This window comes from Coloeus monedula (genome assembly GCF_965178545.1).
Source record: "Coloeus monedula genome assembly, chromosome: 10".
NCBI classification, from domain to species: Eukaryota; Metazoa; Chordata; class Aves; order Passeriformes; family Corvidae; genus Coloeus; species Coloeus monedula.
The window spans coordinates 18,355,248-18,367,645 of NC_138790.1; the positions used below are offsets into that span (position 1 = coordinate 18,355,248).

The following is a 12,398-nucleotide window of genomic DNA, read 5'->3' on the forward strand; positions in this document are numbered from 1 at the left end:
CACTATGACACCATTCATGTCATAACTGGGCCGTAGATGGGTGGCATTTCCTATCACAACTCTGAGTCAGGACCAAGACATGAGCATTCAAAAGGGGCTCCAAGAATATTGTGTGCATTTGTTAAGGAAACATTTGTTTAATAGTTTATTTGAGCTATCAGACTGTAAATATGTTCAGTAAAATAGATTTCCTGGGTTAAATCAACATTGAAATGAGTAGAAGCCAGAAGATTGAACAGGAGCTGGAAATAAAGGCTGAAATAACCAACCAGACACAAAGAGGAAATGCTGGATTTATATTACGTTGACATACAAACATGGGTAATAAAACCTCTTAAGGCATTGGTATAGTGATTTGATTCAATATCATTAACCTGCATTGAGATATAGAAATATTGGAGGCACAGCAGGGTTCTTTTGAGATTGAAATCTGAATTCAAACAGAACACCCAGAGATGTACCCAAGGAACCTTCCATCATAGGAAGTGAATTAAAGCATCTTCAGAGCATACCTGAGAGGCTGAACAATCTGTCCATAGCAGGCACTTCCTTGAGCTTTGTAGGCTGTCACTTTTTTTTCAACAGCCTAACCCATCGAGAAGCAGCCCCCCCACAGCTCCATGTTCCACACTGACCCTTCTCTTCTAAACTGCTTCTCCCTGGCACTCTCCAGCTGACTGACTGTTGCTGTCTTCCATCTGGCAAGCAGCATGGGAGATGCTAATGCTCCTTCAGATTGGTTTCTTAGATGGATGCTGGATTGCTCGTAGGCTTTCTCCTGCAGAAATGCCTGCATGGTGAAGAGCCATGCCCTGTTGGGTAGCACCGTAGCTGGCAATATTAATAGGTTTGCTTTGTGGCTCATGCTGAGCATACCAGGTTAAAGCAAACATAAAATTCTTCCTAAAAGAAAACTGCATGACAGTGTTCCTCCGTAGTTTCAGAGAGGTTTGAAGTGTATCAGAAGATTTCCTACTTGTCAGCAGCATCTCTGATGGGGAAGAGCTACAAAGCAGTTAAGACTCACTTTTTCAAATAATGATTTCCACTTCAGAATTAGTGCATAGACTTCATGTTCCAGTCTGAGGCCTTTCCAAGATGATGAAGCTTTTTGAGTTTTCTGGCTTTGATCATAACAGAACAGTGTTTCATAACACATTCAGAGAACAATTTTTCCTTTAACTTTGGCTGAGATACTCAGTTTTCTTTGCCTCAGTTTCTTCACCAACAAGATCTCCTGGTTTCTGTGTTTAAAGACAGGGATCAAGGAGAAGATGAACTGCTGGAATTGAAAAAGAATAGAGTGAGGGCCTAATTGAAAATATTCAGCCTGTACAGGTCCCTGAGACCAGATGCATCCTCCACTATATTCTTGTGCCAAGTTAGGTTAAAGTCTGGATGGATAGACAACTACATATGGATTAAAAAACTAGTTTCATGATGGGTTAGGAGGGTCATGGTAGTGGGTCATGCTCTATCTGGAAGTGGGCAACAAGTGGAGTGTTGCAGTGATACCTGCTAGGACCTGCCCTGTTTGATCAGTGACGTGGAAGAGGCAACGGGCTGCACTGTCAAGTGTGCAGATGACACTAAACCAGGAGGAGCAGTTGGTATACTCCAAGACAGGGCCACTAGAACAGAAACTCAAGGAACGGGCTGACCAGCTTATAGTGTTATGTATAGACAAGGGACAAAGCAAAGTCCTGTGACTGGGAAAGACTTTCCTTCTAGAAGGGTTTTCTTCCTCGAGAAAGATCCTGTGTTCTTCCCTTCCAACAACACAACAGTTGTGTTGTTGACAACAATTCCCTGTAGCCTGACTATGTGGGGAGCATCTCTGGGGAAAAGGACCTGGAAGACAGCAAGCTGTACATGAGCCAGAGTGTGCCCTGGCAGCAAAGGAAGCCATCAGCATCCTGCATCAACAGGAGGAGTATGAACAGGAGCATAGTCAACAGGCTGAGACAAGCACTCATCCCCCTTTACTTGGCTCTAATTAAATCACACTGAGAATACCCTGTTGAGTTTTGGTTCCCCCAGGAAGCCCCCAGAAAACCCCAGAAAAATACTAAACTGGAGTGAGGTCAACAGAGAGCCAAGAAGGTCAAGGCTTGGAGCATGTGTTCTGTAAGAAGATGCTGAGGGAACTGGGCTTGTCTAACCTGGAGATGGGAAGGCTTAGGATGGTTAATATGACATAGCAGCAGCTTTCCAGTCCCTCTAAGCAGGTTACTGGGCACTGCAGCCAGCTTGTGCATGATGGTAGGGCAAGAAATAACTGACATAAAGTGAAACAAGGGCAGTTCTGACTTGATAAAAAGAAAAACTTTTTCACCACAAAGTCAGGCAGCAGACCAGACTGCCCAAAGAGGTTGTACAATCTCAATCCTTGGATGGTTTTAAGTCCCAGGTGGATAAAGCCCTGAGCAGCCTGGTTTGATCTCACAGCTGACACAGCTTTGAGAAAAAGCTGGACTTGAGATCTGAGGTTCCTGCCAACCTGAATTATTCTAGAAAGATTCTGTAACAAAAATCAGCTAAAAACCTGTTCAGGTTTGTTCTCCAGGCTTTTCTTAGAGGACTATTAGCCTAGAATACACATCCTCTTATCTCCACACATCTGCACTCATCTCATTGTCCACAGTGTTTGCCAATGTACTTACCATGCTCCATTGGAGCCTGCTGACATGCAGAGCCACTTAACCGTTCTTTAGAGTCAAGTAACACATTTGACGTGTTTCTGACATTTATTTATTTAAAATTCTTTGTCATTTGTGCTCAACATTTTGGTTTTTTGTTGCTGAAATCATGGCATATCTTCTAGCTGTTGGAACAAAAATAAATGTGTGTTACTTGTGTAACCACTTGTGTTGACAAGTTTACAGTGGTTGCCAAAAGGTAATGCTGCTTATCTGAAGCTGAACTAAAATCTTGTTTGGCTCTCTTCAAGCAGGTCTAGCAGTAAGGAGATTCTAAAGTAAAAAAAATGGATCTAGGCTTATCTCTCCTTTCCCTTCCATTATGATTTTAAATAGAAAAATGCCAGTGAATTCAGTGAACATACAGTGCCAAAAAAATCAGAAAAGTGAAAGAAAAATCTTATTCTCAGTGGTTTCATTTCAGCACTTCCCTGGATCAAGTGGTTGGTGTTGAGGAAGCTGTTTAACTTGCCTGTGCCTCTATTTTTCTGTAAAAAAAAGTTATCTAGAGAATAAATTAGTTTATGGAAGTTTGTGTGAACATCATCAATACCATACTTTTTCTCTTGATGCGCATGCAAAATGACTGAGCCTAGCAAGGAGTAAGATGATGTCAAACCAAGATTAGTTAAAGAATGTCCATATACACATTAAGAAGGCAAAATATAGAGAAAATAAACTGTGACCATGGCATGAGCAAATACAAAATGAGAACTGGCGGCCTGTGGGGGAACTGCAGAGGTCATACATGTTAAGGCAAACCCAGGTCCTAGGAACAATGATTGAAAAGGCTCATTATTTCTCTCAGTCCAGTGTGTTTGGATTCATTTCAGATCATCATGTTAAATTCTGTCTCTGATCTGCATGGCTACATTGACAAAAGTCAGCTGACCCGGGAGCTGGGAGGAACCCTGGAGTACGGCCACAGCCAGTGGATCCATCACCGAACTGTGAGTGCTGGTGCTGTTCTTACACACCTACACCTGAGCTGTCCAGGTGACAAATGCAGAGCAACCATTAAGCAGGAGCTTTTCAGTTGCATTACAGCCTATGGATTCTGCTAGGGACTCAGGGAAAGAGGAAATCCGTGACTCAAATAGAGAAAGGCAATTTCCCCAAAAGTTTGTAATAGAAGCAGTAATTGTATCTCACTGTGCACCTGGCCCAGGGCCTAACAGTGTCGTGGTATTCTTACTCAGCAAGGCCTGTGGGCACGTTCTCTTGCCTTTTAAGTAATTGATGGGCTTCATAGGCCTTCAGCTGAAATTGAAAATAGGCTTTAGTACTTTACTGACTTTACAAAGGTTAGAAATAAGGTCAAAAGTCTCACTTTAATGATTAATTATGTCCATGCTTTTAAGAGAACAAAAATACTCAGGGAACTATATTTTATTTTGCATTTCTATACTATACAAGCATGCACGTCTTATTTTGGGTAACTGAAGAACAGTTGTTAGTAGGAAGGCAAAAATACTTCTTACTGTATTGGTTTGTTCCCCTTTTGGGCTGGTTAATGCATTTCAGTGTCTGCTTCAAAACAGTGTAAACAATTCATTAAGGTGTCCAGTTAAGATGACAATTCACAAAAAACAGACTCCAAACTCTGGCACATTAGCAGATAAAATATTGTCTCATTCTTCCTAAGCAAAAATGGACTAAGCTGGGTCATGATCCTGGAAAATTGATTCATTTCACAGAGAATTTATACAACATTTGCATCTCTCTTTGTGGGTCTACTTGCAAGATTGGTATATAAGATCCCACATCTAATGTGGGTCTCAATGTTTTGCCAAGTTTTGAGTTCCCTGGGTTTGAGTCTGTTGTTGCTGATGGACAGGTTACATCTAACACTCATAGAAAGAGTTTTCTGAGGTAATTTAAGTCAAATCACTTTTGTCACTTTCTTGCTGTAGTTTTTTGGTGCTTTGCTGTCCTTACAAAATTAAAATTACTCTCCTTGAAAACCACCAAATATTTTAGGCTTCTAAATATGCAAACATAGAATCTGAATTTCCTCTAAGATTAATTTTCTACATTTATAGCTGTGTTGACTATAATATGGTTAGGGTTGAGAAGGGTGAACAGGCTTATGTGTCAAAAGTATCAAAAATATGAAACTGTCCTTGCAGGAAGGGGGAGTGTGAAGAAATGAATCATCTATATGAGCTTTCAAACAGCAAAAGGTTTGAAAATATGAAGGGGAATAAAAAGAGGCACAGGAAAGGTTGTATTATTTATTAATGACAGGGGTGTGCATAAAACAATAATATATAGTTTGGTAAAATATGGAAACAAAAGTGAGCCAAGGATTTAGGGGAGCAGGGCGATGTAATCCCCAGAGATTTTGGTTAAATTTGTTGGAAAAACTTTTACTAAGCACAGAGACTTGAAAAAAACCAACCCACAGATGTAATTTAGGTATATGAAAGAATGTATTGCTCATATACACAGGAGAGAGTGGGGGCAAGCATGCTATTAAGTGAAACACTGATAAGTTCATGGTGCAGTCAGCCAACAAATATCTGCTGGATAAGAGGTTGTCATCAGGGAAGTGTTGGCTTCCATGGCACCTTGAAACAATCTGACTTTCAGTCTGGCTGAGCTGTGCTCTTCATGCCCTTTGCTGCTTCTCTCAGTGTTCTCATATCTAGTCCTGCCAGTGCTCTTCTTCTGAAAAAGCTTTAAACTCTGGCTAAATGGCAGTGACACAGCGACCTCCTTGCATCGTTCACAGTTTCTGCTCTCCTTTCTTGGCTGCCAGGAGCCTATGAACTTTCTTGCCCACAGAGCACATTTTTGGCTTTCTGTAAATGGCCTTTGGTTATGGATGGCCATGTCTGTGTTGCAGTCAGAAGTGTGACATTTCAGTCAACTCTAATCCAGTAGTTTTGTGCTGAGAACACCAGGATACAGCTGCTGAGCACTAAGCTGGAGCATGTGTGGGTCTGTACTGCTTGTGTTGAAAGCAGACATGAATTTATGGGGGGAATGGGAAGAAGGCTTGAACTGTGCTAGCATTGTTTAGTGGGGGACATGTTTCAGATCACATATGTGGACTGTAATTTCTCTCTACACCTTTTGAATGATGACCTACCTCCAGTTTGTTTTTCACTGAGCCCACAGCATAATTTCATCTGTCATGGTTGCAAACAATGAATACCCATCATTGCTGGAGAAAGGAATGCAAAGTGCAATAGCTACGTAGTGTTTGATTAGGTGTAAGAGCATCCCTAGTGCTTGTTGACTGACTCAAACCAGTGGGGGGGTTAGATCAAAAAGTACAAAGAATAAAGAACTATACAGAACAACACAGTCACCCCAAAATTTGAGCATGATCATGAAAAAACATCCCATGCAGTTGCTTGCTACTAGATATAAAGTTTTAATCACGTGTCACAGGTGTGAACATTTTACTCGTATCTGAGAAGGCAGCACTGTTTTTTTTAGCCTTCCTCACTTCCCAATTCTTCATTAAAACCACAGATTTCTGATGAGTTTCGTGCTGGTGCACCCAAGTGATAAAGAAACAGCAATGTTCCAATGAATTTATGCATTTTAACTGTATTTGCAGTTGCTTGTTCTTGTATTTGTGTACTAGCGTGGACAGATGGGAGAAAGTGACTAGAATGCATCTTGTACAGATAGGCAAGATGGAGATGCACTTATTCAGAAGTCAGGGGAAGACAGATTACTGCTGAGTGAACAATGGCTGTATAAATATAATGGCTTTGGCCTATATATTTTAGGAGTGTTCTCAACTTAAATAAAGCCTTAATTAAAATTTTAAATGCAGCAGAATTTCCCAGCAAGCATGGGCAGAGGATCTGAAGTTCCAGGCCTGGCTTTGAAGATGATGTCCTCTGTGGTTTCATTATGTCTGCTGAGCTCTGAGAGTTCCCCCTTGGCCCACAGAGGTGACAACACGTGGGGACCTGTGAAAAGGTCATTTGTGACACATGGTTTAATTTGTAACTTTGAGCACATCCACCCAAAAAAAGGCAATGTGACCAGCTTTACAGGCATGTAATACTTGCAGCACACTGTGCCTGAAGCACAAAGTGCTGTTAAAGGGCTAAGGGTAAATAACGAATCTGTGACTTCATGCTCTTGATTTTCCAGGCTATTGAAAACTTTGCAATGACAGTAAAAACAACAGCACAGATGCTACAGACCTTTGGAACAGACTTAGCAGAGACTGAACTTCCCAACGATGTGCAGTGCACAGAGGAGCTTCTGTCCTCGCACACCGACCACCACAGCAAGCTGAAGGTGATTGTTGCCCCATGATGGCTCCAGCAGTGTAGTAAATGAGTTCTGATTTAACAAAATTTTCTGCCATCCCTTGGCAGTCCATTGTCTGGAACCCACTGAGGAGGAGAGAAACCTAGTTTCAGGAGGTCGGTTCGATTCAGCTGCGGAAAAGGATATTTTACAGCTTCAGGAATGGTAGAATGTGGAAATGTCACTTCCACTGTGTGAGAGGGAGTGATGGGATCACATCTGGAATAGCATGGGCTCCTGATGAAGAGTTCATCAGAAAGGATAAACTTACTTCGTAGCAGAAACAGAGAACATTTATGAGGATAGTCAGGAAAGACAGAATGATCTAACCAGATGGTGATTGTCGTTTTGTTTAAAAAAAAAGTTGGGGCTAGTTTAGCTTTGCAGAGTAAGGCTCAGAAGTAAATATTACAACTGTGAACAAATGCCTTAGTTTAAACACAAGATTAAAAATACTACTTAAGATACATTAGCACAAGAACATTTTTTATGGAAGAAGTGTGCAGTGATGTGGGGATTCATCAGCTGACAAGTTAATGTTTGAGCCTCATTGTCTTTCTTATTGCTCATCTTTCATGCTGGGAAGACACTTCTGTGGAAGACTTCTTATAGCTGATGTACTATGGCTCAGCATGTCACAATGTTGTTTGAGGAAATCCCATTAAGAAGTGCAATGTCTCAGCCCATTCTCTCAGCTCACAATCTGCAGCATTCATTCAATTTATGGTAGAATAATTTATTCTGTGAGTAGCCTGGTCAGATATGCAGTCTGCCCAGAAATTACTCTATTCCTTTTCTCAGAAATAGATCTACTATTCAAAGTGAACAGATTTAGGTCTCTGCATTTGCTAGAAAAACATATCATCTTTGGTAAGCATTTGTATTTTGTTTCAAGTATTTTGTACCCATGAAAGAATCTTCCTTTATCATTACTATGTTGTCATCTAAGAGATGTGAGTGTTGTTAGAAGTACATATAATTTGGTTTTTGGCTTTTTTTTTTTCCCCTCAGGATGAGCTGAAACTAGCAGTGAAGCAGGGGGCTACCTTACTGACATGCATCCGGGAGCCAGTCACCCGAAGTGCCAACAGCAAACTCAGTCCAGATGAACTGGAAAATGTGGCCACAGTGGAAAGGTCAGTGGAGCTAGATTATCTTGTGCATCTTGCTAATATACTCCTAAGAGATGCAAGTGTAATTTAAATAATTTAAATACGCAGGTTATAAATTACCACTGGTTCACCTACTCAGGATTTATTGGACAGGTAAGTCAGAGAAGGGAATAGAGGAAGTTCCTTGATTAAACTGTCAAGGCAAGTTCAAACAAGTCCTGAATTTCTTGGTAATTTTTGGTCAGACCACTAACTACCTGGGTGAAGATTTAACATGGGACTTACTTTCCCCATAACTTGTATGTCCTTCAAACTTCTGTGCCTGGTTAGAAAGTGGCACCTGAATCTCTGTGAGATGAGAGGGTAGTATGCTTGTGAGTGTCCGTGGAAACTCTGGGGCAGGAACAGATGAAGACGAGACCTGAAACATACTGAGTGTCACAGCTGCAGAGACACAGAGAGAACCCCCTTTTCCTTCCTACAATGCTAGTTATTACCATGAAGCTTTTAGTCACCATGTAGAAGTTTCTGCTTTGCCATGTGATGCAGTGGAAAGAGAAATGCCATGCTAGGGTTTCAGTGTGTCTGCATTCACTGGAAACAAAGGTGCTAGAAGTAAAGCTGAGCTGATATTTTTCACTGAATACTTTAAAATCCTTTAAACATCCCAAAGGAATTTGCTAATTCATCTTGAATTCAATGACTAGCTTTGATTAAAAACACGTTTTTCAGGGACAGTTTGAAAACAGAAATATGTTTTTGAAAGGAATAGGAGGGAGCTATTGGCATTTTCCTCAATAACTTGATGACTTCAGCACTCACTGATTCCCTACCTGCCCAAAGAGTGCCCATTCATTGAAATACAAGGTATTCAGAGAACACTTCCTTTTTGTTTTTTCTACTTGTTTAAAACTGTTCTACTTTGTAATTAATGAATCATTGAGAAACTGTGAGGATGACTCACTAGCCTGGTGTCAGATATTTTACTGAAGATATGACACCTTGATATTAATGTCTTTGCAAATAAATGTTTCATCATTTACACAAAGTAAAACAATGTCCACGGGAGTCATTATGAGCTTCCAATCTATTGTTTTTAATGGACTGAGAAAAATTATTCAGTCCTTGCCTATTTCTGATGGGTGAAGAAAATTAACAAGTTGCAGAGTTCTGCTTTAATCATTCCATAAAATAATAATTGCATCATATTCAGTCTGCATCAGCTGGGGATGAATTACCTTTGAAGCATTGGGTGGAAGCTAAGGAGGCACAGCTGCCCTTGGCTGCCAGCACACGGAGCAGCTCTGAGTCCTTCTTGCACATCAGGAGGCAGGACAGTAACTGCCACAGTAGATCTGTGTAGTTGTCACTCACCTACTGCAAATTTCATTCTCTTTTGCTTAAGGGAGAGTTGACACAGAACTCTCTTACATAAGTGTAGGGCTCCCCACCATCTCCCTGCTCTGCTTTCTGCCATCAATTACTGTAACTTAAAAGAAATGAACTACAGGAAATAAGTACATTCTGTTCATTATAATTTCTTAACAGGTTGTTGGCTCAGTTGGATGAAACAGAAAAGGCTTTTGATCAATTTTGGACCAAGCATCACCTAAAACTAGAACAGTGCCTGCAGCTTCGACACTTTGAACATGATTTTAGAGAGGTATTTCTTTGTTCATGCTGTCTAGCCTTCTCTGGTAAATAAGGTCAAATTCTACCCATACTTAGAGTATCCTGGTGATCCAAAAAGGAGGTTGGGAGAGAAGCCCTTCATTATGAAATAGTAAATGAATATTCAAAAATTAAAGCCTTGGCAGCTTTCAGATGTCTTACAACACTTGAATAAGACACAGTGAGGAAAGTGCCAGACTGTGAGGCCAAAATGTGGAACACCAACTTCTTGATAAATAATTTTGCAATTAGGTGTGAAGTTATCAAATATAATTTCTTCTGTGATGGTAAGTTGCCAATCCCACCAGAGTCAAGGGAATACAGTTCAGAAGGCCCAAATGTCAGTCCAGAGACTGGAGTAATACAGATTCTGGAGTAATATAAACTCTGCAGTTACAGGTTGTCCAAACTTTGTGGGCCTAATTAGTGAGAAGCAGGGAAACTCTTTGAAGAATAGTTGGTTGTTGATTTATTCCTGGGCATTTCCATTTTGGAACAAGCTAAAAGACTAAACTTGAGATACAGAATCTTCTCAAAGACGCAGGTGAATGTTTGTTGTAATTTTTATCAGTATCTTGTGGTGGGGTTTGGGGTGGGTTTATTTTGTTTTGGTTTTATGTTTTTGTTGTTGCTGGTTTTTAGGTAAAACTGACATTGGATAACCTCATGGAAACACAAGCAGGTTTTGCTGACATTGGAGACAGTGTGACTCGAGTTGAGAACCTCCTAAAGGAACAAAAACATCTGGAAGAGAAAGGACAGGTTTGCATTCAGTTTAGTGTTCTAGCTGTTACAGACATGGTATTCTAGACACTTCTCTGGTTTTTTGGGTTTTTTTTGGTTTTTTTTTTTTTTTTGTCCATATTTGCTCTCTTCTCATGAGTCATTATTTTAAATTGCAAAATACAGATCCTAATTTCCAGAAGCCAGGGTTCTTCAGACCCAGTTCCAGATCATTGCTTGGAAAGCTAGGGAAAAAAACAGGGGGAAAATTTTGTATAATGAATGTTCCCAGTATGTGAGAAAGAAGAAATGGACTCCATAACCTCAGTGGGCAACCTGTTCCAGCGTTTGGTCACCCTCACAACAAAAAAGTGCTTCCTGAGGTTCAGATGGAACCTCTCAAGTTTCAGTAAGTCAATGAGTTTTAACTTATTGACCTTGAAGATGGCCTTCAATGTAAATATAAAGTAAGACATATCAGCTATATTAATATTCCAGACCTTTACCCCCAGGCTACAGCAGGGATTACAGAGATGGATTGTCCTTATTATGCATGTCATTCTAACTTTGGATTTTTCTCATTAATGTGACAGGAACCTTTGGAGAAGGCCCAGTCTCTAGCTCTCCACGGAGAACAGCTCATCCAAAACAACCATTATGCAGTTGACTCCATTAGACCAAAGTGTGTTGAACTCAGGCGGATTTGTGATGACTTTACCAATGAGACCAAGAAAAAGTATGATATTTTGGGAAAGTCTCTTGAGCTGCATAAGCAGTTAGATAAGGTGAGTGAACCTTCTCAGATAACAGCCCTGGCAAGGTTCTACTAAAAATGAATGATTTTATAAACTCAGGTAATTATGATGAAGATAAAAAGTTGTGTTTGGGTTTTCTCCATTTCATTCAGTAAATGTTACTATAAATATTGGAGCTTTGCATTAGTTCAGAAGTTCAGTTCTGCATATTCTGGTGGGGCGACTTGTGGGCAGGAACTGCTGCACCCTATGAGTAACATTGATCTCCTTTAATGACATGTTAGGGCAAATCAGTTTTTCATAGAGTAGAAGCAACACTTGACAACATGGACTGTCAGGGATGATAAGTCCTTCTTCCCCCATTTTTCTTTAAAGGCAAGCCAATGGTGTGAAGCTGGAATCTACCTCTTAGCTTCCCAAGCTGTGGACAAGTGCCAGTCACAAGAGGGAGCTGAAACTGCACTGGTTGAAATTGAGAAGTTCTTGGTAACAGCTAAGGAACACCAACTCTCCAACCCAAAGGAGTTCTACAATCAGTTTGACACGATCCTCACCCCTGAAATAAAGGTAAAACCCCTCAGATGTGCATGTGCCCACTTAGAAGTTAAAAATTTCCAATTGCTTTGTCCATGAGACTGTACTGGGTTATATATTTGAGTCTGCTAAAATATGCCTCTTTCTCTACTCCAAAGGGCACAGAGGTGATCATTTGTGGCAGAAAGTTTTACTCATAAGAGTAGTCATGCAACACATACATCATTTGATTAAGAGCAGTGCTAGAAACACTGCTTGAGCCACCATGTGTTGGTCAGTGAAACTGTGATTTGGGCAGAATGCAGGGACTGGGTTGCAATAAACTGTAGCATAGTGTGATCTCCAGCACTAGTCTGGGTCTGGTAATACAAGTCCTTTCTTCACTTGCCCTGTCCAGCACTGACAACCATTTGTTGTTTGCATTTTTTTTGTCAAGGCCAGTGCCCAAAGAATTGTACAAAAACTCGAAGATGTACAAGAAATGTTTGACAAGAGGCAAGTGAGTCTGAAGAAGCTGGCAGCCAAACAGACCCGGCCAGTACAACCTGTTGCTCCACATCCTGAATCTTCCCCAAAGCGAGCATCACCAAAGATTACCAGACCAGCAGCAGTAGGTAGGCCAT

At 40.7% G+C, this 12,398-nt stretch overlaps 1 protein-coding gene across 1 annotated transcript in view; it reads left to right on the forward strand.

Moving 5' to 3' along the window:
* Nucleotides 1–12,398, forward strand: part of MCF2L2 (MCF.2 cell line derived transforming sequence-like 2) — a gene marked incomplete at both ends in the record, with an annotated part of 135,089 nt that overhangs the window by 35,658 nt on the left and 87,033 nt on the right. Inside the window, 8 exons of the mRNA XM_082288249.1 lie at nt 3,533–3,649; nt 6,819–6,968; nt 7,992–8,116; nt 9,641–9,755; nt 10,406–10,525; nt 11,080–11,271; nt 11,617–11,808; nt 12,212–12,389. Coding sequence (XP_082144375.1) covers nt 3,533–3,649; nt 6,819–6,968; nt 7,992–8,116; nt 9,641–9,755; nt 10,406–10,525; nt 11,080–11,271; nt 11,617–11,808; nt 12,212–12,389 — 1,189 coding nt within the window. The remainder of the gene's footprint in view (nt 1–3,532; nt 3,650–6,818; nt 6,969–7,991; nt 8,117–9,640; nt 9,756–10,405; nt 10,526–11,079; nt 11,272–11,616; nt 11,809–12,211; nt 12,390–12,398) is intronic.